A 26,430-nucleotide genomic window follows, 5' to 3' on the forward strand; every position below is an offset into this window, starting at 1 on the left:
GAGACTCACCTGCGATTTCACTATAAATGCCACAAAATGCGGTAAATTATGATGTTCCACTGTGAAAGATCTGTCTTAAATTCTTCCATAGTATGAATGGGAAGGTCAAAAGGTTTTCTCTCTCGCTAGATTACATGATTTTTCACACCTGATACTGGCTCATTAGACTCAGTTTTTCAGTTTTCGGATGAAGTAACATGTTGTCATAAAATAATATAAGATAATGGGGACCACCACATGAGTGTGATAATTAATTGAGCCACACAAGAAAGGTGTGATATTATATGAATTTGTCAAAATGTTTCATCATGAAAGACCATAATTATGTAACGTTGATATGTCACAAATGTACCAATATAATAAATGTTATATTTTAACAATAAATGGACTGTGTGTATCTGTATGAGTGAGGTTTGGTGGTCCTTTGTTTAAGCCAGCCAATGGGATATCAAATATAAATCATAGCTTAACAAAGATACATGGTTAGCAAGTGAAGGTCATTGCTGAAATTTCTTTATCAACAAAGGTCATTAACTTTTTCTGTATACTTTTAAACAAAACAAATTTGTGCAAGGAAATTAAACCTTACCATGCTGGACACGATTGATTCTGCCTTTGCGACCAGTGTTGATCATGATCAGCCTGCACATCCATGCAGGATGCGCAGGCTGGTCTGGATCCATGCTGGTCGCAAAGCCATTATGTTGGTTTTCTCATGGCATGGCTCAGATAGAGAAAAAGTTATAAAACAGACACAGCCAATTTGTAATAGGTGTACAATCATAATTTGCCCACTTAACTTGTTTGTTCTGTTAGGTTTAACTTCAAACTAACATATTTATGGGTTATATGGCAACTTTAATGAGAAGAGGAACCTCGGCAGGACCACACATGAAAGAATTCTACAGCCCCAGCTAGGTTTTGAACCCAAGCATTGAGTGGCAAGTGATTTGAAGTCAGTGACATTAATCTCTCAGCCAAGGAGGCCCTCTCACTTCACACGTTGCTTTGTCTGTAACAGAAACTGATCCACACCAAGAAACATTCATTACTGGGGTACCAGAAGCAATAAAGTAGGTGTTTGTGTTTACATACTTGTATTTGTGTGGGTATGTGCCCGAAGTTTCATAGTTCAGAATTATGGCCCTATATCGCTCACCAGAGTTGATCTGGCCTACTGACAAAGGGTTTGACCCCACATTACCCAGTTTTGAATTTGACCTAGAGATCATCAAGACAAACATTCCGACCAAGTTTCATAAAGATTTGGTCACAACTGTGTGGCCTCTGGAGTGTTCACAAGCTTTTCCTTTGATTTGACCAGGTGACCTAGTTTTTGATCCTACATGACCCAGTTTCAAACTTGACCTAGAAATCATTAAGACAAACATTTTGATTAAGTTTTATAAAGATTGAGTAACAACAGTTACTGTTGTCTCTAGAGTGTTCACAAACTTTTCCTCTGATCTGACCATGTGAACTAGATTTTGACCCTACATGACCCAGATTCAAATCTGAACTAGACATCGTCAAGACAAACATTCTGACCAAGTTTCATAAAGATTGAGCCACAACTGCGGCCTCTAAAGTGTTCACAAGTTTTTCCTTTTATCTGGCCTACTGACCTAGTTTTTGACCCACATGACACAGTTTCAATCTTGACCTAGACATCATCAAGACAAACAGTCTGACCAAGTTTCATAAATATCGGGTCACAACTGTGGCCTCAAGAGTGTTCACAAGCTTTTCCTTTGATCTGGCCTACTGACCTAGTTTTTGACCCCATATGACCCAGTTTCATATTTATCCTAGAGATCGTCAAGACCAACATTCTGACAAAGTTTAAACAAGAAACACAGCAATGCCACGAAACCAGGTTTTCAACATTTTTCATAAGAATAAACAAAAGTGCCAGAATGTCACAATATACGCCTGTCACAGCAAATTTCTTTACTCTAGCACCTGTATTTGCAGATGTAATTTTAATTTTGTGGTTGTTTAGTAATCATTGTAATTCTTTTGTTTTTCTAAGTCCACAAAAAAACTCCTAACCAGGTAGAGATACCTTAAAATACACCTAAAATTAGAAAGTAACAACTATGTTGTACCACAGAAAAGTGGTCTTGGTTTTTCCCTACGGTCAATTATAAAAAAGTTACAATATAAGTTATTTATAGTAACAACTAAGGGAAGTTAATCTTTAAAAAAAAAAAAAATTGTAAGTCCACACAGAAATCCTTACCAGGTAGAGATTTGTCAAAATACACCTCAAAATTGGATGTAACATGCATGTTGTACTACAGAAAAGTGGTCTTGATTTTTCCCTACGTCTAGTAATGAAAAAGTTACAATATCAGCTATTTATAGTAACAACAAAGGGAAGTAATTCTAAAGATGGGAACTGAGCAAGACACTTCGTCTCATGATGGTGTATAATTGTGCCAAGTTACATCAAAATCCCTCTATGCATGAAGAAGATATGCTCCGGACAAAGTTTTCATTCTTGTATCCTTTGACCTCTAAGTGTGACCTTGACCTTAGACCTAGGGACCTGGTTCTTGCGAACTTTCATCAAAATCCCTCCATGCATGTAGAAGATATGCTAACCCTAACCCTAACCTAACCCTTACCCTATTTTTAGTAACAATGACCTTGACCTTGATCCCAGAAACCCCAAAATCAATCCCAAGCTACAACTTTATATAAGTTTTCTATACACCAAGTTTCATCATGATAGCTCATTCCTAAGTTAAGTTATTGACCAGAAACCCTTTTTCTATTTTAAGTAACAGCGACCTTGACCTTGACCCCAGAAACCCCAAAATCAATCCCAGCCTTTGTCTTGATATAAGCTACATACATACCAAGTTTTATTCAAATATCTTTACCGAAACAAAAGTTATTGACCGGAAACACCAGTTTGACGCCGCCATCCACCCGCCCGCCCGACCAACGACATACCCCAATCTAATAACTCAGGTTTTCGTTGAAAACCTGGTTAAAAATACTGGGCCACAAGTGTGGCCTCAAGAGTGTCACAAGTCATAAAGTCTGAGTCACAACTGTGGCCTCTTGAGTGTTCACAAGGTTTTCCTTTTATCTGGCCTACTGACCTAGTTTTTAACCCCACATGATCCAATTTCAAACTTGACCTAGAAATCATCAAGATAAACATTCTGGCCAAGTTTCATCAAGATTGAGTCACAACTGTGGCCTCTAGAGTGTTCACAAGCTTTCATTTGATTTGACTGGGTGACCTAGTTTTTGACCCCACATGATCTGGATTCAAACTTGACCTACGAGATTATCAAGAAAAACATTCTGAGTAATTCTCATGAGTTTCAAACTTAAATTGTGGTTGTTAAATAAGTGTTGACAAGATTTTCCTTTGATCTGGCCTAGTGACCTAGTTTTTGACCCTACATGACCCAGTTTCAAACTTCAAGACAAACATTCTGACCAAGTTTCATAAAGACCGAGTCACAACAGTTACTGTGGCCTCTTAAGTGTTCACAAGCTTTTCCTTTGATTTGACCAGGTGGTTTAGTTTTTGACCCCACATGACACAGATTCAAACTTGACCTAGAAATCATTAAGACAAACATTCTGACCAAGTTTCATAAATATTGGGTCACAACTGTGGCCTCTAGAGTGTTCACAAGCTTTTATCTGATCTGGCCTACTGACCTAGTTTTTGACCCCATATGACACAATTTCGAACTTAAGCTTAAGATCATCAAGACTATCATTCTGACCAAGTTCCATAAAGATTGGGTCACAACTGTGGCCTCTAGAGTGTTCACAAGGCAAATGTTGACGGACGACTGATGACAGACGCCAACGGACGCCGGACAATGACTGGTCACAATAGCTGACCTTGATCACTTTGTCCTCTGGTGAGCTAAAAAATCGCGGAGATTATGCTGTAGTACACAACTGAGAGACAGATCTTCAGTTAAGTGAATGCTTACTTGCCTAATGTCTATTGCTTGTATGAAATTTATCCATGATACCTTCTACATCATGAAAAGCAACAACAATTATTTTTTTTCATTCAAAATTCCCAAAACATTATTAAAGGACCACCACTTGAATAAATTAATGAAGTTTTTTTACTGAAATGTCATACACCACTTGAAAAAGTACAACTTCAAAGACTCCTATATGAATGAAACATTATTTATGCAAAGAGGTTTTCACCCATCTACCATAACTTGTTTTAGCTTTTTTTGCCCAAGGTCCGTCTAAGTTTTTCCTTCATACTGGTGACTTATGGTCTAACAAAATGAATATAGGTATTGTTGAATAGCTGGAAGTTATTTCATGTCATATGCTTATATTTAAACATAAACATTCTTTCTTTAATTTAAACAAATTCCTTCCTTTTTTCTTTATGTTGTGAGATACAATAAAATTTTCAGAAACTAGAGCTATCACTTAAGAGGACTGATACCCCCAAAACTCTGTTGTGATTCAGCGAAACTCAGTATTCTGCATACTGTCTTCATGAGGTAGTTTAAACAGTTTGACCTTTGACCTCCAATTGTGACCTTGACCTTGAACTCAGAGGATACCTCATTGCATTGTGATGGTGAACTTTTTTGTGAAGTTATTTGAAAATCAGTTTACAGGTTTCATAGATATCCCTCCTTAAAAGAATGACAGACAGACCAACTATCATTGCGCTTGACTCTAATTTAGTCCCCATATACCATGGTGGTACCAATAAATCTGAGACACTGAGGGAACAATAAGGAAAGTAAGTACAACACAATCCCGCATGATTTCACATACCAAGTTTGATATATGTATATGTAGTAATATAAAAGTACACTGCATATAAATGTTACTAAATCAAGGGCACATAACTCAGCAACCAAAAGCCTGACTTCAACAGTATCCTGACTTGACATTTAATGAAGGTTACAAGTACATAAGTTGTGTAAATATGATATTGATCCATTTTGAAATAAAAGTGCAGGAGTGTAAATACGGCATTTTTTTGATAATTTAAGGGCACATAACCCTTAAACTACTAGTCTCAGTTAACCAATTATAATCAGACTTGAAAGAGGTCTCACTGGTATACACATTCTGTGTTCTTTTGATTCAGGTTGGTTATGGAATGAAACTTAGGTGTAAACATAAAGAAAAATGGCATTTTTAATTAATCAAGGGCACATAACTCTAGATTCACTACTAAGATCTGGCCCATTATTATTCTTATAGAGATACATCTTCTATGTAAATATGAATAGGACTGGTGAAGAAATGGTGGTGCTAGACTGTAAATATCATATATATCTGGCAAACGTCACAGACCAATAATGTAGTAAGGTTAAAAGGTCAAGGTCATTTTCAAAATACTTGAGGAAGATTTTTGAGATTTTACAATTCTTATCTTTTTCTTTTTTTGCTTTATAACAAAAAAAATCTGGGTTAAAATATATCAAAAGCACCAGTGTCAGAATTCAGCTTTGTCATTGGCCAATTTCAAGACTGAGCCAACATTCAACCAATCAGATGCTAGCATTCTTAGACTGGTCTCCAGTCTTAGTTTAATAACCACGGAGAAAATATAACAAAATAAGTAAATCAAAACCAGTCCTTATAAACTTCACCCCAACAACTGGCATCAATAAATTTGTCAAAACTAAGACAAAAACATTTAACATAGCCTAAAAACAAAGAGTAAAAACGAAAGGTGAAATAAGTTTAACAGCTGACCTAAAGTAACCTTACCAAAAGAAAAGGGAAGGTTTTTTGCTTGCCCTCAACAAAGAATGCTAAATTGCATTTCTGCAGCATTTACATGCTGACACCACAAAGATGCATATTTAAGTCTTAGACATGATGTAAATGATTTCTTGATGTGTGTCACTTAGCAAATATACGATGGTAAATATAAATATTGGGTTGCATACAGTTTTGGACCTGAACAATGAGATTGGACCTCAAAATATTAGTTCTACAAGTCTGAAGTTGTTCACTCCAAATCTGAGGCAAAGTAAATCTAGAATGGGCCCTTTTCTGGTAAGTGTAATTAACATGACAAAGGGCAAAATAAAAAGATCGAAATTCAAAGTTCGTCTGTTAGAAAATCTGAGTTTTTTTACTTATAATTGTAGGAATTTTTACATATTCAGCATCCAATTTATCCAAACTCAACAGCTTCTGTTTCAAACTTATGTTCTGTCTCTGTAATGTAATTGTTTAATTCCATTACTGTAAAGCCAGCTCTTGAGGAAAAGTGTTACAGATCAAAGTTTAAGCAACATACCCATTCACTGAAGTGTCCACCTATAATAAATATCCTCAAGCAATGCAGGATTAACACCAATCCAGACACTGTGTCGCCTCTTAAATTCCGCTATTGTATTGGACATTATTGTTGCAAATTTATTTTTGTAAGCAATGTTTTTACAGGCAATATTTCCAATTTCGACTGTTTTGAGAAAAAATATCATAAAAATGACCAGTCACTACATTTACTTAATGAATCTTCAGCTTAATTTAAGCAGTTACGTAACTCCAATCTGGAAAGCGTAGGAATGGTTAACCAGATAAACATAATACTGTTTATTTTCAGATCAATGTTAAGCCGGAATGATAAAGGTAAAATGTGCATCCAATATTATGTAAAAGCGAATTATATAACAGTTATCTGACAAATTGTCCAATATCAAACCTGTTCGAGATGTACTTCACAAACGGGTATACAATGTCAAACAAGAGCTATCTGATGACACTGGGCTTGACTTTTTGAAGCCCTTCCACCTAATACATGTTTACTTACAAAAAAATACAAAAGCATTAGTAAAAATTTTCTTAGTACAAAAAGGGGCATAATTTTGATAAAATGTAAGGAAGGGTTACAAAACTTGCCATGTTAGGTCATCCTATAATGCTGAAGAAGCGTAGAGAATCTGAAAACATTTGGTCAAGTAATTCTTTAGAAATATGCTTAGATGCAAAACTGTCACAAAATTTCTATGTTAACAAGAGCTGTCCATAAGACAGCCAAGCTCGACTATTCGAAATATTGTCACAGAAGCTGGAAATTATTACCCAAAATGTTAAATATCAAAAGAGTTTTAAGTTCAAAAGGGGACATATCAGAGTTATGGGACTTGATGCTATCAACTAGTTTTATAACCCCGAAGAAACATGTTAAGTTTCAATTCAATATCTGCATTAGTTTTGGGGATAGTAACTTGCATGTAAAACTTTAACCAGAATTTTCTAAGTCCAAAAGGGGGCATAATTTGCTCAAAATACATGTTAAGAGTTATGGAACTTGACCCAGTGAGGTAGGTAATTGATCTAGAAAAAGAATAAATAAGTTCCAAATCTATATGCCTTTTAGTAATAGCTGTATGTACTTGCACGCAAAACTTTAACCAGAATTTTCTAAGTCCAAAAGGGGGCATAATTTGGCCAAAATACATGCCAGAGTTATGGGACTTGACCCAGTGAGGTAGGTAATTGATCTAGAAAAAGAAAAAATAAGTTTCAAATCTATATGCCTTTTAGTAATAGCTGTATGTACTTGCACGCAAAACTTTAACCAGAATTTTCTAAGTCCAAAAGGGGGCATAATTTGGCCAAAATACATGCCAGAGTTATGGGACTTGACCCAGTGAGGTAGGTAATTGATCTAGAAAAAGAAAAAATAAGTTTCAAATCTATATGCCTTTTAGTAATAGCTGTATGTACTTGCACGCAAAACTTTAACCAGAATTTTCTAAGTCCAAAAGGGGGCATAATTTGGCCAAAATGAAGGTCAGAGTTATGGGACTTGGTGCTATCAACTAGTTTTATAACCCCGAAGACACATGTGAAGTTTCAATTCAATATCTGCATTAGTTTTGGAGATAGTAACTTGCATGTAAAACTTTAACCAGAATTTTCTAAGTCCAAAAGGGGGCATAATTTGCTCAAAATACATGTTAGAGTTATGGAACTTGACCCAGTGAGGTTGGTAATTGACCTAGAAAAAGAATAAATAAGTTTCAAAGCTATATGCCTTTAAATGATAGCTGTATGTACTTGCATGCAAAAACTTAACCAAGGTGTGACGCCGACGCCGACGCCGACGCCGACGCCGACGCCGACGCCAGGGTGAGTAGAATAGCTAGACTATTCTTCGAATAGTCGAGCTAAAAAGGGGCATAATTTTGACAAAATATAAGCTAGAGTTATGTTACTTTCCACATGAGGTCATCTCATGACTCTAAAGTAATGTTTAAAGTCTGAAAACATTTGGCCTGGTAGTTTCTGAGAAACATGCATACACGCAATACTTTAACCTGAAATTCTAAGTTAAAAAGCGGCAAACTTTGATTCAATGTCAGTTGCATTTGAACAACTTGGCCACGGATGCTCCCCTGAGTCAATACAATCTATGTCAATATTTTGTTACCGGTAATATGATAAAAACAATAGCTAATTTCCTTCTTTTTCACACTAAATTGTTACTGTATAACTTCCATTGTACATAGCTTACATGCTACAGTCTAACCTGTATCAACAAGCCAGTCAGGGAAGCCACACAAACTGGCTGCTGTAGGCAGGTGGCAGCTTAAGACAAGTTGAAAGCAGAACAAAAATTCAAATTGGGAAGTTCATTGACTGGCTACTTGAGGCAAGTGGTTGTTCAATACAGGTGGCTGCTAAGGCAGAACCAACTGTACATATTTCACAGGTTTCGACAAGCTCTTTCATAAATAAATGGTGGCAAGAAATTGAGATTGCCTTTGATTGTATGTTTACTTACAATTAATCAAAAATGAAAAATAAATGCTTCTTTTTAACTATATATACTCAAACATGGGGGAAAACTCAAATTCTACAAGTTCAAACTCTTCTATAAGTCAAACTCTATATTCTTTTGATAAAAAATATAACTGTGTTTATTTTCCTGAATCACCTATCACACTGCCTGACATGTCATGCTATAAAAATAAATCATACTGTCCACAGGTACAACAAAAAATATTTTCATAATCAATTTCACCCAAAATTTATCAATTAAATAATCAAGCATACAGGAAGACATTATACTGATGAATTTCAGAGGCAAAAGGAGAAATTTTCCACCATTTTAGCCTGTGATAGTGTCAATAATTTATCATGCTTCATAAATGAATAATTTCTAGCAGATTTAACAGATAAATCTAAAGTTTAATCAATTTTATGCTTAAAATCATTAGAATGTGGACAAATCTGTCAAAACTGATAGTTCTATTAACTAAATGTAACTGACGTACAGGCTTGCAATATAAGAGAGAGACTGAGATTTCGTGTGTGTAAAATTATGTAGGATTTTTATTGTATTTTCCGATAAGCAGCTACCAAGTCAAAATTGAGGAAACAATAATTTTTGCCAAAACAAGACTTAATGGCCATAAAACACTTAACACTTATTAACAACTAATTCTGTTGTTCAAGTTTGTTGAGTTTTCATTCAAATTTGTTAAGTTTTCATTCGATTTTGTCTAGTTTTCATTCGAATTTGTCAACAAATTTGTCAATAAAGTCTGTAAAAAGATCCCTTGGAAGCAATTTACAATGCAACCAAAAAATCTTAATAATAGCAGACTCGGTTTGATTAAGCTTTCATTTGAATTTGTCAAGTTTTCATTTGAATTTGTTAAGTTTATACGCGAGTGTATACCATTTTTTTCTAAACAGTTTAAACTGTAATACTGTGAAACTAGTCTGAATAAAAATATTTTGATAGCAATAAATTCTGAGATATTCTCGTGAGCCGAAGATGTACCAGCCTTGGAGAAAATCTGTTCGATTGTGTATCTATCATTTCTTGCCATCAATTGTGAATAGCTCTGGGTTAAAACCTGCGTACCTATCTGATGTGTATCAGAATTTAATTTGTTACTTTAATCGAGATTGACTGAAGGGTCCCGTACAACAATGTTTATTTTAGCCCTAGGGTGGGGACAGCGATAAAATATTATATGATATTCTGATATCGCCTGATTAAGCACCGATTTGTATCTGGTACAATTTTACGGTCAATTTACAGTGTAATCCTGTCCATAATGTATGGATGGTTTGATAAGAAAAATATGAACTATTTATATTTCTTTATGCAAACTTGTCAGATTTTGTTTTAGAAAAAATGCAAACAATGTTTTGAAAAATAACAACAGAGGTCATAAAAGGCGTACAAAATTATCAATAAAACTTTTCAAGGCTAATAAAACTTTTCAAGGCTTACATTCCAAACTAAACTACATTTTTTAAAAATTTTGGATAAATTTTCTCTACTTTAACTTGAATAATCTTTCGAAGAATTTTTACTCTTCAATATCAATCTGGAGAAAAAAAAACTTGTTAGAAACAAAAAAGGAAAAAGAAAAAAAATGTAAGAAGTATTTCCTATTAATAGGTTGTCAATAATCTTAGCTTCTTTTTACTACTACAAATCAATTTTACAACCTCGGCATTATGTAATACCATAAAAATTTCATTGATCAAAATATCTTTCTGCACATTACACCCAATCACACTCTTAACATGCTTAATTTCACAATTGTTTAACTGTTGTATCTCCACAGATCAAAGGCCAAAACGTATCAATAATATTTATTTCGTAATAAAATAAATGCTGCACGTATGTCAAATAAAATGTCACAAATCTTTTGCCGGAACGCACTTACTGAAAATAAAGGTTATATTAATCTATAAGTTCATCAACGATTTATAATAACAACAAACAAACGGATCTAAAATCTACCGCGCGTGCACGAATAAATGCTTAAAACGGCTAATTTTCCCTACAAACAAATGTTAACCTTGTGTGAAATATTTTATCTAATAGCAGGAGTTATATAATTAGTGCAGAAATGCAAATGAATTAACAATGTAGACATTTATGGTTTATAAAATTAATATACGTAAACAGTACCTTTTATGAAAACATAAAATTTAAACAACTGATGCTGTCAAGCTCAGTTGCATAAATCTTTTCCCTTTTTGCTGATAAAATTTCAGTCATTCCAAAACTGCCATCTTGCAAATTTAAATTTTTTTTTTTGCTAAAATATTCATGAAATTAGAATAAAGAAATTCTGTATTCAGAGAAGAAATTATATTTTATGTGCATGCTACTAACAAAATTAAGTTGGCACATCTGTGCAGTCTGATCATGATCTGCCCTGTCTGCTATTCAGCCAGTATCTTTTTGGTAAGCACCCTTTTTAACAGTAAATGGTACTGTCCAAATAGGAAGATGGACAAGTTCATTATAGAAATTTAGCTGGGTAGAGTAAATGAAACACAGCCAAAGACGGGTACATTTAGAAACAGGTAGATTTCTTCAATGCTTTTTTTGTCCATGTGTTTTTCCCAGCTGTAAGCAACAAAACACATGAAAATCCCCATACTTTCTATTCAGTGACCTACCAATAAGTCCAATTCTGAAACATGCCATTGTTCTGATTTTGATTCAGTGCTTTTTTTCTTGTTTTTTTTCCCTAAGATTACAAACTGATCCAGGATTTTTTCCACTTTAATACAAATTTTTTTTATTTATTGCCAATTTTCTAACACAGTGAGAGAGAAGATGTAAGTGTGGTCCTGTAATATGAGTCTTAAAAGTTTAAATCTTGAGGTCTCTGGAAGTTCTATAGATTGATGGTTAATATAAACAAGCCGCACCATGAGAAAACCAACATAGTGCGTTTGCAACCAGCATGGATCCAGACCAGCCTGCGCATCTGCACAGTCTGGTCAGGATCCATGCTGTTCGCTAACCGTTTCTCTAATTACAAAAGGGTTTGAAAGCGAACAGCATGGATCCTGACCGGACTGCGCGGATGCGCAGGCTGGTCTGGATCCATGCTGGTCGCAAACGCACTATGTTGGTTTTCTCATGGCGCGGCTCAAAAGATGTTGTATTGTATTTAAACAAAAATAATTCAGAAAAGCTCTTTACCGACTTGGGGGATCAAACAATAAAAATGTTTCAGTAAGATCATCCTGGGAAAGCCGTCACAAGATTGACATCTTTCACTGAATCATAGTACTCTCATTTGATCATTAAATGCAACCTGTCACTGATCCCCATTTAACACACTGATTACTAAACTGATGTCCATTTGTCTTTTAAATTGAACTTTTCCATACAACTGTTCATTCCCAAGCTGACAATTGACAGGCAACTATCAGTTGTAAAACCCACTGTCACTCGCAACAAAAGCATCATTTTGTCATCGCTGTACAGAAATCTGTGCCATAAAATGCCAATTTTGTGCAGAAAACAATATGTAATTGCACAGACAAGCACTGCAGGCTGACAGCCATCCCCTCCCCTTAGACAAATGAAGAAATATCTAAAAAGATGAGCTGAAGAACTAGATGGATTCAAGTCACAAATCTGATCTGTTTATTCAGCATACACTCCTGCATGTGATCATGGCAAGATGGTATTTATATATAGAGGTCTGTTACCTGTTTAATGTGGTGTGATACTGTGGTCTATTACCTATATAACCTATATATGGTTGCTTCTTGCCTCTAGGTACTGAAGTTGTATCTGTCAAAGTGGTGTATGTAACCAAGCATGCAAGTCAATTGCAATTATATTATGTATTAATTGATCTGTTAGTGCTCTTGTACCTATGTACAGTGGTATAATACCAAGGGTTCTATAGACTGTGGTCTGTTACCTATATCTTGTGGTAACTTGGTTCTGCAAAGTGACTTAATGTTACCTTAGGAGTATAGACAGTGGTCTGTCACCAAAAAATGGTGGTACCTTGGTTACCTATGACCCCTATGGCAGTAACAATAACAAGGATTATCTAAACATTTTTGTTTTTGTTAGGTTTAACATCCCACTGACACAAGTAAAGGTCATATGGCGACTTTCGAGCTTTGATGGTGGAGGAAGACCCAAGGTGCATTATTTCATCATGAGCAAGCACCTGGGTAGAACCAATGACCTTCCATTTGCCAGCTGGATGGCTTCCTCACATGGAAAATTCAATGCCCCTAGTAAGGCTCTAACCCACATTGGTGAGGGTTAAGTGGTTCTAAGCCAGCAACCATAACCACTCAGCCACGGAGGCCCCCTTATCTAAACTGAGTAGTCATCAATGTGACTGAAATGAAAACATTATATAAAGGTTGCAAACTGTATAAACAAAACATACTTGGGCAGGTGACATCATTATGCCACACCTCTGTGTGTTGCATCTCAGTGTCTTATCCCTGCCACTGATTTTAATAAGCTAAAAGTGATATAATTTATGTACATTATATTTCAATAAGAAATGCTCTTCAATAATTGCAAAACATTGCAGTCTAACTATAATGCTGGAAAAAATGTTTTCTTTAGTGAGAATAGGGTGGAGTGGTGACTTTTCATCAAATCTATGATTGCATCATCGTGTTAGGTCTGAAACCCTCAAGCTACCCCCATTTTCTCTATCATTATGTCTCTAATTGTGTACGTCTCAGTTCGTACCCTCATATTTTTATTCCACAGATGATCATTTACGCACCTTTTGTAAACCATCTTTCATTGTTTGCTGATGATGTTTTCGTTTGATTTCAGTTGTCAATTCTCTGATAATATGAGACCATGATGACTTCAGTGTCGTCTTACCTTGATACAACGCTCGATACAACACTGAGCGGATCACAAATTGTCCTGTCACTCAAAATGCTCAGCAACAAAAGCTCGGAGTCTGACGATGTTCAAGCCTTCGATAAAATGAAATATCTAAATTGTTATTCAAGGTCTTCATTGTCTGATGGCTGAAGAAAATAGAAGTTATTTCTTACAAAATAGTTTTTTCTTGTAAAGATTGTTAGAACGAAAGCAGGAAGTAATGTACAAGTACTTTTTAGTTAGAGCAAATTACATCTGGAGAATTTGAATTTGAAATAGAGATGCAATAGCAATTTCTAATTATCCAAGTGCATGACATTAGCTACTGCGAGAAGTTTGCTAGCAACATTGCTATTCTGACAATTTGTTCAAATATTTTTCACTAACAAGCAATAACAACCAGTCCTTTCATTAGTTTGAATTTAGTGCTGAATTAAACAATCTGAAAACCACTCATGATGCAGCATCTGTCAAAGTGTGCTCTGATTGGTCGAAAATATAGCCACAATCCCACAATGCAACTCTGATTATGTCAGGTTTCATACTAATGATCATAAAAACAGCAGGAACATTAAAATTTTTGAAAGAAAATGGAAGGATTGTATTTCAAGGCGATATTTTGCAATGGGCTCCAGTCCCCTGTCAATTAGTGCAGAGCAAATGTAAGCAGTTATTAACATCTCAAAAGACGTTGAAACAGACTGTTGATGATGGCGAGAATTTCACGACTCAGTCACTCTACTTTCGCTTTTATGACTTTAATGATAGATTTAAGAAAGAAAAAAGATGTAATTTGAAGGAATAATTGATCAAGGGACGATGTTCGTAACAAAGCTGGTAAAGATAATCCCGGCCGTATGATTAGACTATCGGATATTCTTCAACGATAGGTCAATTACTTAAGAATACGCTTTAGTGTTATAGAGTATTGACATCTGACATTTGAATGATAGCATGAAAACAGCTTGAGCGACCATGTCTCAACGGCAACTGCAGAACTGAGCAAAACCATTTTCTCAATTACAATTATTGAGTGTTAACGAAAAATGAAAAATGTCAGACACTGAAATAATACTACAGAACAGATTGACTGAATTTCTTAATGAATTCAATCTCATTTCAGTCCACTAGTCAACGTTTATGTACAAAAAAAAAATCATTAATTTTGTTGGTTTGTGATTGCAATAAAGAAAAGCTTTGAACAATAATTATATTATGTTGATTATGTTTCTTGATTTAAACAAGGTGAATTAACGTCCCAAGAAAAATACCTATAACAGACCTAGCATCTTAAAAGAACGGCAAAAAAGATATAAGCATGTAGAGTAAATACAGATGATGTCTGTTGCAGATCTTTATGAACTATAGATACATGCATAGACCAATTATTGTAACGCAATAAAGTGATAAAAACATTTTTTTTTTTTTTAAAAATGTATAAACAGTTATACAATTATGATTTTCTTTCCTTGTCTCCAAAAGAAAATAGAATTTAGGAAAAAAAGAAAAGCACATGGGGTACATTTTTCCTTCTTTGCATATTTAGGAAAAGAGGCAAAGCACATAGGATATATTTTTCCTTCTTGGTATGATTAGGTAAACAGGTAAGCTCAGTGTAAATCGTTTTCCTTCTTTAAATATCTGGAAAAAGTGAAAAGCTCAATGGATACATTTTTTCCTTCTTTATAATTATATAGTTAGTAAATGAGAAAAACTCATGGGGTACATCATTAATTATTTATATAGTAAGAAAAAAAGATAACATACTGGATGATTTTTTCCTTGTTTGTGCAGTTAGAAAACGAGAAAAACCACACTAAGGACCTTTTTCCTAATTTGGTAATTTGTCGTAATTTAAAATTTCATCACATACATAGAAGGTGAAACCAAAAATAAAAATCTCACTATGAACGGTCATAACTATCAAAATACGAGGCCTGGGAGATGTCAAGGATGAAATAATCTGTAAGCAAGAAAACAGGTGTCCCCCAAAGGATTTTTTTTTGTTCATTTCTCAAAAATTATGAATGATGTTGTTAAAAAATGAAACATAAACACAATGTTCGTAATTTATCACCAAAAAAACGTAGACTAACCATATCAAAAAGGATAAAGCACACAAATCTACTGTGAGGCAAAGGTTGTAAATAATCTTCATAAATGTCACTAGCGAAATAAAGTTATGTGTCGAGGTGTCAAGTGTCGCTGCGAATAATCATGAACGTCCCTGTCTTTTAAAATCAGGCGAAAACCACAGTGACCACAATATGATTATGGACAATAAAAATAGAACGGAGAGAGGGGAAATAAATCAGGGCAAAAATTAATGATGGCCATAATTATCAAAGTATGTTAATTAAAACTGTATAATAAGTTATATGTCCTTCATATTCTGAGTTTTTAATTTATGTGCAAAAGCTCCCATTATTCTGATAAAAAAGATAAACGTAAACCAAATTCTGACAACCAAATGAATATATTACAAAATGCACTTCGTTAAAATTACAAAAATAATTTCAAATTCTATTTATACATAATATGCAAATTTGCCTAAAAGATGTGTTTTTAATTTTATAAAACAGAATCATCAAAATTTCATAAAACATCTTAATTTCTAGATATCATATAACTATTATACATCAGATTTAAAAGTAGGGTTGTTTTTTTCGAATAACATGTATTTATAAGATTTAAAATCAGTCTAGGAAGTAAAAATTTTCATTAATTTCCCCTTTAGATTATTATACTGTCCTTTTTAAGTTGTGACTGTTTGCAGATTCCATTCAATTACAAGCATTTTTCCTGATTAATTCAAAATATGTAAGCAGCCTGCAGCCAGAATCCAGTAATCTCCCAAATTAATTTGGTATCCAATGACTTGACCTTATCTGCACATGACAGAGGTCACCAAAGGTCAAATTAATATGGACAGCAATGAAAACCAAGATCATCCAAATGAAGGAATATTACCCATCATGCTCCATTATCCAGAATAAGCCTCAAGTTGAGCTCTGTGAGTGGTGCGGTCACTTAGAAAATCACATGATTGAACGGCTATCCAATCAGCATTTTTGTCTTGTGAAACATGACTTTGCACAATACTATTTAATGATTTTCTCAAGGAAGGGCTAATTAAACATGATCTGTTCATTGTTTCCATGCTTATTCTACCAATTTCCGGAACATCACCATATATTTTTTGAAAGAAATTGTGCACATCCTCTTTAAACCAGACTATAATCTAGCCAATAAGCAACTTCCAATATAAATAGCTCACCACCAGGAAATTGTCTAGAAAAGCATTTTGTGCTATATAAGGGTGCTAATTACAAATTTATTGTCGTTCATCGAACATTTTTTCCTGGTATCAGGCTGCAGTGGAAAATTTCTATAGAATCTGTACAGTTCATTATTTCCGTGGAATAAAATCAAACTCTGGAAAAAAAGTCTCAAATGTCTCTTGTGTGCCACTTTAACCTTTAGCCTGCTAAATTTCTAAAATGGACTGGTCCATCATTCAATTTGGGCAGTACCAATTATTATTTGAAGGGGTGTTTAGTGAAAATTTACTGACTGAATAGCGAACAGTGCAGACCATGATCAGACTGCACGGATGTGCAGGCTGATCTTGGTCTGCACTGGTCGCAAAGGCAGAATAACTTGCAACCAGCAGGCTAAAGGTTAAAGAAGGATGCAACTTGAAGTAAAAACATGACCTTTCGTTAAGCCAAACAGCTGTTTAGGTAAACTTTTTACTTTTTGTCAATAAAGAAATCATTTAATTTTATAATCTTCGCTAAAACAATAGAAAAACAACACAAGTGTTTCAAGTCGTAAAGAAGAAACTGTACCAGAGTTATCAAAGTCCATGGTCAAAGGATGTTTTGCAAGTAACATATTATAACCCTATTACTTGAAAATGTGACCTTGACCTTAAGAGCTGTGGGTCTGGGTGTTATGCATAACATTAAACATAAGATTAAACATGATGCCTTGTTATGGAGAACATTCTGTGCCTGGTAACATCAAAATCTCTTCATGGATGGAAGACTTATGGATGGGAAACCAAGTGTGAGGGATAGAAGGAAGGATGCAGCATAAAATTTCATTAACCCCCATTTTCCTTTGAAAAAGACAAGAGGCAAAACTTTTATTCACTTGTGATTTAGGTTCACTGATTGCTTCACATGTATCATAAGAAATATTTCTAATGTAAAGAATGAAAAAAATTAAAAGAAACTTTGATTCAACAAACTAAACTTTTTCCTGAATGCAAAAATGACATAGCAATTTCATCAGTAAAAACTGCAATATAATCGGTACTTACTCTGGATATACCATCGCGACAGAGTGTGAAGTTTTCACAGTATCGAATTTAACGAAAACTATTTTCCACACAGTAATGCAGAATGACAATTTACAAAACTGGACAAAAAACTGTTTGCATTTGATACCGATTTCCATTATAAAATGGAAATTAGACGTAGATAAGTGGATTATAGGGTGTTGTTTACGCTGACCAGATACTGTAAATCGAAGAAATGTACAACATCACTGATGGTATAGCCACCAACAGCGCTGTATATTGCATGTTACCAAACATCTAACGTTCTGATGGCATGTTACTTAAATATCTGACACTAGAATGCATTATAAATACAAATTAAGATAAGGACATTAATTTCACCAGTGTTCTAGGATTGAAAATGTTTAATATTTTAAAAAAACTTTTTGGAAATAAAGTAAAAACTTGTCATAAGGTGGTGCTGGGGGGGTTTAGTTTGTGGCAAAAAACACCCACTTACAATCAAGTTTCAACAAGTGGCTATGCATGAGACAATACTACAAGCCAAGTGAGGTTTCAAACTAACAGCAGTGAGAGGGAAATAATTTGGAGTCTGCAACCTTAACCACTCGGCTATGGAAGTCTCCTGGAGGATGAATGACTTAGACATTGACAGATCAAGTGTTCATTAAGGGCTGTGGGACATGGATTTCGGCCAGTCCTGCTTTATTAGTCTGAAGCCCCACAACTACTTTTCCTGCAGCAAATAAATTTCTTAAAGGGAGGACCCCCAGATACCCCTCTACTTTGCAACTTCCACTTGTTACTTAAAATATTTATGAAACCCCTGCAGACCTATCAAATGGTCATGTAGGGATCAAACTTGCAACCTTGAGCTAATAGGCCTGCTTTTAAAAGTAAAAATTAAACTTAGGTCTTACCCAGACCAATTGCAACAATTTTCTCCCATATCTATGAAAGCATCTGTAACTTGAAGCATCATTTGTTAGTTTTTAAAAACAACGTCAGCTCAGGAACAAAGTGACAAAATGATGATTACTTAAAAAGACACGACCACCGGCTAAGCATCGTGGTAACAGAAAGTAGTTAACAAACGGTCTGTGACAGACGTATCCCCTATGAGTGACAGTCATTTTCATTTTTGACATAATCTTTAAAATAATCCCTAAAAATGCAGTACACCTGTTTTCTATTACTTATATAGACAGTGCTGAAGTTAAAGTTAAATATCTTACAGACCGAAACTGACATAAAAACACCCATACTGCTCTCCTCAAATATTTATATAAATTTGTGACATCTGTCCAAGTTATACTCTTACTTTTACAAACAACAAATTCAGACTATATCTGATAAATGAATATTGTAACACATGAAGTCAATACTTTAAAAAAAATCTTTCTGAGCTTGCTATTTTGAAAAAAAAAAAAAAATCCGATACAAAAAAAAAAAAGGAGTGAAAAAATCTTGTCAAATCTAAAATTAAGATTTTCATTCCACACTGCCCTCAAAATCATTCGCCCCAAGAACAGTATTTTATATGGTAAATAATTTTTAAAAAAATGTGGATTATTCAAAAATTATATCCTGTGTAACAAGTCATTCAAATGAAAGAAAAAATCAAATCAAATTTTCATTTTTCTTGTTACAGTGTGAAGTTTAAATTATAACAAATATCAAGTTGTAACACTGGACAGGACACACGTTCGATAGTAATCTATATACTTGATACTTAATACAGATAACATATGACACGAGCCACCGTGACATCTCGAGTGGACACGCTGGTCAGAAATAATATTTTCTTTACATCTACCTACAAGATGACCCTCAGTGATATAGCCCACGTTTTGACAGAAACTTGACCACACTTCCTGTCCTAACATCTGACCAAAACTTTTTGAACCCAAGTCTATGGACGTAAATCAGGTATCCCAACCTTTTGACATTCTTTAAACTATTAAAACCACAGAATTTGAATATACAACAAGCCACACAAGTGGACATAATTATATATATATGATTTTACTAAAATTGGAATGCTGAAATGATTCACAAAATTCTTGCAGTAAACCGAAACACCCTCCCATCTTGGTATAAAAAACCCTCTGGAGCAAGACTTACGTGAAGACAATTTTTTTCTTTAACAAAAATTACGTATAATAGAAAGTCTGGCAAAACAAATATATAACAGTTCTGAATTAACTCTTACCAAGGATATGGCAAGTCTTCGGACAGAAACTCCAATACTTAAACTCTTGTTTTCTTTTTCATACCTTATTTATAATATACTTTTCAAAGTGCTGACACATATTCTTGTGAGCAGTTCAAAAACTGAATGTGAAAACCACTGACACTATCGTGGCATACTGTCTTTACAAACATGTCACCAATATGAAGATAACCAACTGTCCAGTAATGTCGAATACTGACCCTTCTATCTGGTCATCTTCAAACAGATGTCCAAAATAAAACCCAGTATCTGAGAAAAAAAAGACTTAACCTGAAATAAAACAAAATTTTCTGCATTTCCTTTTTACAACTTCTTTTGCCAGGTCTCTATAATTTTTGTTTCTTTTGTTTCTTTCTTTTGTTTCTTACTTTACCTGATTTCTTTTTTACTGAGAAATTAATTGTGAAACTGTGTTATTTCTTGGCCATGATATTCCAGTTATGTGGCAATTTCTATGGGCCAAAAATACCTGGACATCAAACTGTACACAGTGTTTTTGCTGTAAATTAATTTAGTGGATCAACATCATCCCAAAATCCCCCAATGATTAATAATGAATATCAAAGTATGAAAAAAACTTCTTTCTCTTTACTGTTACCAACATAAAATAGTTCCTTAACTATGGTGAAATATTTTACAGTATCTTAAAAAAATAAAAATTTAAAACAACAACAACTACTACTCTCTGCTCATCAATGAAGTGAGTGGTTACTTTTTGGGATAAAAAATAGGCAGGTTAAGCTATATTTCACATGAAATACATTACCAAATTTTTTTTTAAAAAGAAGTCTGTAGCTACAGGGAACAGTGAATTATACACAAAATGAACCAAAACTCCCTTTATTCAACTTACTCAAAAATGTATCTCTAAAAATCAGCTTTCCGCTGATAGCATTATCTCGAATAAAACAGTTGTCAGACCCCGAGGGTCTAACGATACTTGAGCTATCAAGGCCCTATCATTAAGGATTCACCCCTAAATTTATGATAATTACTGACAAATTATAGCATTTTGTATTTTCCATTGAGATAAGTTGTTTCGCCTTAAGGAAAACGGCTATGTTAAGCGGGACTTAAAACCGTACTTTGCTTTTTTGAGATGATATCATTATTATAGAAAAAGTTGCACCTCACAAATAGAATTCATAAAGGCCATTGTGTGGCAGCTTCAAATCTCACTGAAATCAAACAGATAACGTTAATGGGAAAAATTAGAAAATAATTGAAGAAAATGGAAAATGTCTGTTATCACTCTTATAATGACTGGTGACGAGTAAAATAGACAAGGGGAGATAACGTTGAATAGTTCATTTTGTGTTTTGAAAGTATTTAAATGGGTGGAAAGTAAAATAGTTAAGGGGAGATAATATTCAATGACTAACTTGAGTATTTAAAGGTTCAGACTTCCAAAAAGAAATCAATGAAAGCTTATTTTCTCCAAAAATGATATTAAGGATAAGGAATATCAACCAAGAAATATCAATTTTCATCCCTGTAAGAAATACATAGAAATGATCTTGACTGCTGGACTTAGTACAGGCTTGATTTGGCAGGAGTTCACGATCAGCATCATTTTTTTTCGTAATAAAGTTTGCAATGACCTATAAATTTAAAACAGAGAAAAGAATGCTCTTCAGGATAGCAAACTTGCAGGATTTATCCATTTGACTATACAGCTGACCATGTCTTAGTGGTTTCCTGTATCAAGAAGCAGCCAGTCAGCTAACTTCCCAAACTGACTTTTGTTCTGACTTGAACATGTCTTAAGCAGCCACCTATCTTAAGCAACCAGATTGTATCACTCCCTTGGCTTGATGCTAAACACAGGCTTGACTGACATAATCATTACACATGTGTATGTCTGTGTGTCTGCATTACTGACACTTTTACTGTCCTAACACTTTCCTCTTCCTGCTAAGCATCAAGTGAGGAAGTCAAATATTTGTATCAACTAAACTAGTCTTAAGTCATAACAAATGCAAATCTTTACTTCCTCTGCCATGTCTGCAAACGTTTGAAACAGCATCTCCAATCCGCAAGTAACTGAAAAAGCTTATCTTGTATTCTATAACATGGCATAAATGTTTAATTACTACTTAACTGTGCTGATTGTTGTCACATATTACACATAATTAAGTTCGCATATAAAAATAATGAAAACTTTGTCCGTTTTACTATCATAAATAAAATCAAATAAAATATTTTGTAATTGATACAAAACGAATTATTTTTTTAAAATTTACCTATCATTCACTCTTTAACACAATAATGCTGTCCTGTTTATATAACATATGCCAACCTCATACTTACCCTAAATTCATCTTGTATTAAGGGGACGCATACTTTGAAATTAGAAAAAAGTGGGTGGGGTATGATAAAATTTACCTGCGAAAAAGTACAAGGTTTTGGTACATGAAATGGATACTGTTTCAACTGTTATAAGTACACAAAGGATTGCTCACTAAAATAAAAATGAGAAAACTGAAACAAGAAAGTTATTGTTGAATTACATAAGACTTCTTGTGTACATTCAAAGTCAACAATTAAGACTTTTTGGTGGGAAAATAATAGTGCTTCACCTTGTCCAAACATTTATCAATGTCCTACAGATTCTAATTTAAAGAAAGAATGTGAAATATGGTCACTGTATTGCTTTTCATTTCGCATATGTAAGCTAAAACACATTATTTAGTTTGTTTACAAAGTAGTGCATAAGAAAAGATACGGTGGTCAAGGAATGCCACATTCCAAAACTAAAAGAGTATATTCCCCTTAATACATTAAACATTTATCGTTACAGAAGTCTAGTGGCTTACAATAAGGGCCTAGAAATGTTGCCATTATTAATTTTTAACTTGGTATTCATGAACTACAATGCACTTAAATATCAGAACACATTTAACAAACTTTTGAAAATGTATTGTCTTAAAAATCCCTAAAATAAGGTATGAAATTTGGTTGAGAGGTCCAATCAATGTGTTTATGTGCAAAAGTAACATTCTAATCTTGTTCACAAAAGTTACTAATACACAGCAGGCATGTCAATGATCAAAACTGGACGAATATACAGTTATCCTCACTTTAATGTCATTTATAATTTGTCCTTGAATTCTCCACCATACTTTTCATAATTCTGTTTGCACGAGTTGCACGAGAATGCTGTCATTCACGTAAAAAATGGGGTCAAATAAGTTGTAAATGCAATATCATCTAAACGTAATTAATGGATTATGAAGTTGAAGATAAACTTTATCTCATAACGTAACGAACATGTATAATGTTGTAACAACAACTTTACTTACACTGATTTAAGTAGCAGTTGGTTTATAAGTGACTATTGATTCATTTTATGTTTTGTTATTGTTGTCAAAAAGTATAACGGAAGTGCCTCACAACTGAAGCGGAAACCAGTTTGATGCGCAAAGTAGTCCAATGTAAGTAATATTTTTTGACAAATGTCCACAGAAATTAATAATTTTCTAATATTTAAGACGAATATCTGAATAGGATTCATTATTTGATAAGAAATTATAATCATCGACATGTTTTTTTAAAAATCGTACACGTGCTGACACCTAAGTTGTCTCCCGTTGTTTATTAGAGTTACCTTTCGTCCGGCGCAGTAATACATTTGCAGTGAATCGCCGAGAAGTCGTGGGAAAATTAAAAACCATGTAAACAAACTAAAATTAACCACCTTTTCAAGATGAATTTCAAGTGATCGCCATAATGCATTTAACCCGCCTGACCTGTGTAGCATCTTAGATATCTGTTCTAAGGTATTCATTGTGTAGAATGTCATGTTATGCCCTTGCAATGCTAATCCCACTCTGATTTTTTTGTTTACATTTTTTATCAATGAGAAATATGGCGTCCATCCCGAGCTGAACTGACGTGGCGTTAAATTTTTACATGTTTAAGCAAACCTGGTGTGTTAGAAAGAAAATCTCATCCCTTCAACATTATTTGGAACACTGTTATTGTAAAAAACCTGTTTTTTCCTTATACAAAAGCTTAATATTTTGTGTTGAATGTACTTTCACAAAGACCTCTGTTTTCCTATTACATTCATAGTACCACATCCTTATCCACAAAATACTGAATATTACAGGTGTCCATCAGTATTATATCAGTTTAGGAATATGTTTTTTATTTTCCCACCATCGATTTCTTGAATATGCACCCCTTCCGCATTGCTGTATGAACTGTGAATGTAGCAATATGCGTCCCCTTAATATATTTTCTAATAAATGTGAACAATTAATGCAACTAATAAAGAAGGAATTTTAACAAGTATAGCACTTCCATACTGCTGGTATAGCGCTACCATACTGCTGACATTCACTTATAGCCTGTTAAAAAAATCACACTTTTTTTTAAAAATGGAAGCGGGGCGGGGGTCATCTATTAGTAGGAGGAAATTAATTAACAAACGTAAGAAACATGTAGTTTGTAGAGTTTACATACCGAGCTTTTCACACTGAACACATGGCAGTAATGCTGTCCTGTTTCTATATCACGTGTAATGTAAGCAAAGAAGTTGAGATTGTCTGTGTCCTGACATGCACAGAAAATGTTCCCTATTTCATGATCACAGATCACTTTCTGAAAACATAACACAAATATATATGTCACTTTCAGTGAATATAATGCACAAATCTAAATGTCTTTTAGAGTGAATATAATACACATATCTAAATATCATTTTGAGTTAATAGAATGCACAAATCTAAATGTCACTTTGAGTGAATATAATGCACAAATCTAAATGTAACTTTGAGTTAATATAATGCACAAATCTTACTGCCACTTTGGGTGAATATAATGCACAAATCTAAATGTCACCGAGTTAATATAATGCACAAATCTAAATGTCACTTTGAGTGAATAAAATGCACAAATCTAAATGTCACTTTGAGTGAATAATATGCACAAATCTAAATGAGTGAATAATATGCACAAATCTAAATGTCACTTTGACTGAATATAATAAACAAATCTAAATGACACTTTGTCAATGAGTTAATTATCTCGAAAACAAGCTAGAAACAATTAGTAAAAGTTCCATATTTTGTGGTAATTTCTTCAAGATCTTGAAAATGCAACAGCAATAATCTAAATTTGTACAATGATAATGTATGCATCTCTCAATGTGTAGCATTATAAAATCACTATCTACAAACAGGAATGTAAAGCAATTACATATTTATGTCAAAAAAGCTTCTGGAGACAGCAATTACCAACTTGACATCATTGCAGAACAATGCCTTGCCTTTGCTTTAGCATCTGTAAACTTGACACTTCCGAATGATAATATCTTAACCTCTGATTTAGCATGTATAAACTTGACACCTTTACTGGATTATGCTTGCATCTACAAACTTCACACCTTTGTACAATATTGTCTTACCTTAGATTTAACACATAACTTGAAACCATTAATGGGTTTAAGAATCTATAAACTTGACAACTTTTTGGATAGTACCACACCTTTGATTTGGCTTACTTGAATATACCTTACCTTTGATTTAGCATCTATAAATTTGACCCCTTTATAGGATATCGACAACATTATCACTGGAATCTTGGCTAATATATCTGTAGATTTCTGAAAATAGAAAAACACAAGTTTTGCTTACATTAAAAAAATGAGAAACACAATTACCGGCAGAAAGGTATAGGGTAGGCTTCTTTCAAAATAATTAGAACCATTTTTGATGCTTTCACTTTAAAGTAAAGCAATATGATGGTAATAGGTTTACCCTAGTAATATGTTATTTTATTACATACCAACTTTTATATGAAAACATCATATAATGAATATGGCAATTTAGCAGACGTCCCACTGAGAGTCAATTATAAAGGAACACCCAACCTTATTTTTACCAATATTTTTTAGTTTAAAAGTGCAAAATGTATTATGACAGTAAAACAGTTTTCATCACACAAAAACAAACACAGCAAGATGCAGACGATGTCAAAGAACCCAACTGAGAAATAAATACAAGAAAGAGCTACCTAAATACCGACAAGATGCAGTTAAGGTACTCCTGCACTAACTTGTATATCAATATACGCAACAAAACCTTCAAAGGCAAACTTGATTTATAACGGTCACCCCATGCTTCTAATATTCCATTCAATAACAAATTTTGTATAGGACAACTAGCAAAGATCTCTTTAAGGAAATTGAATAAATTCTAACGCATTAAGGGTAATTTAAACAACACATGCTGTTTTAATACTTAAATC

The 26,430-nt window shown here is 33.9% G+C and overlaps 1 protein-coding gene across 5 annotated transcripts in view; it reads right to left on the bottom strand.

Moving 5' to 3' along the window:
* LOC123535910 (ankyrin repeat and sterile alpha motif domain-containing protein 1B-like) overlaps positions 1–26,430 on the bottom strand; it is a 171,081-nt gene that overhangs the window by 24,270 nt on the left and 120,381 nt on the right. For all 5 annotated transcript variants that reach the window (XM_053529276.1, XM_053529278.1, XM_053529275.1 and 2 more), the window contains 2 exons: positions 25,700–25,786; positions 24,646–24,783 (listed from right to left, as the gene is read on the bottom strand). In XM_053529276.1, coding sequence (XP_053385251.1) covers positions 24,646–24,783; positions 25,700–25,786 — 225 coding nt within the window. The remainder of the gene's footprint in view (positions 1–24,645; positions 24,784–25,699; positions 25,787–26,430) is intronic.

The sequence above is a fragment of the Mercenaria mercenaria genome, chromosome 17, assembly GCF_021730395.1.
Source record: "Mercenaria mercenaria strain notata chromosome 17, MADL_Memer_1, whole genome shotgun sequence".
NCBI lineage: Eukaryota > Metazoa > Mollusca > Bivalvia > Venerida > Veneridae > Mercenaria > Mercenaria mercenaria.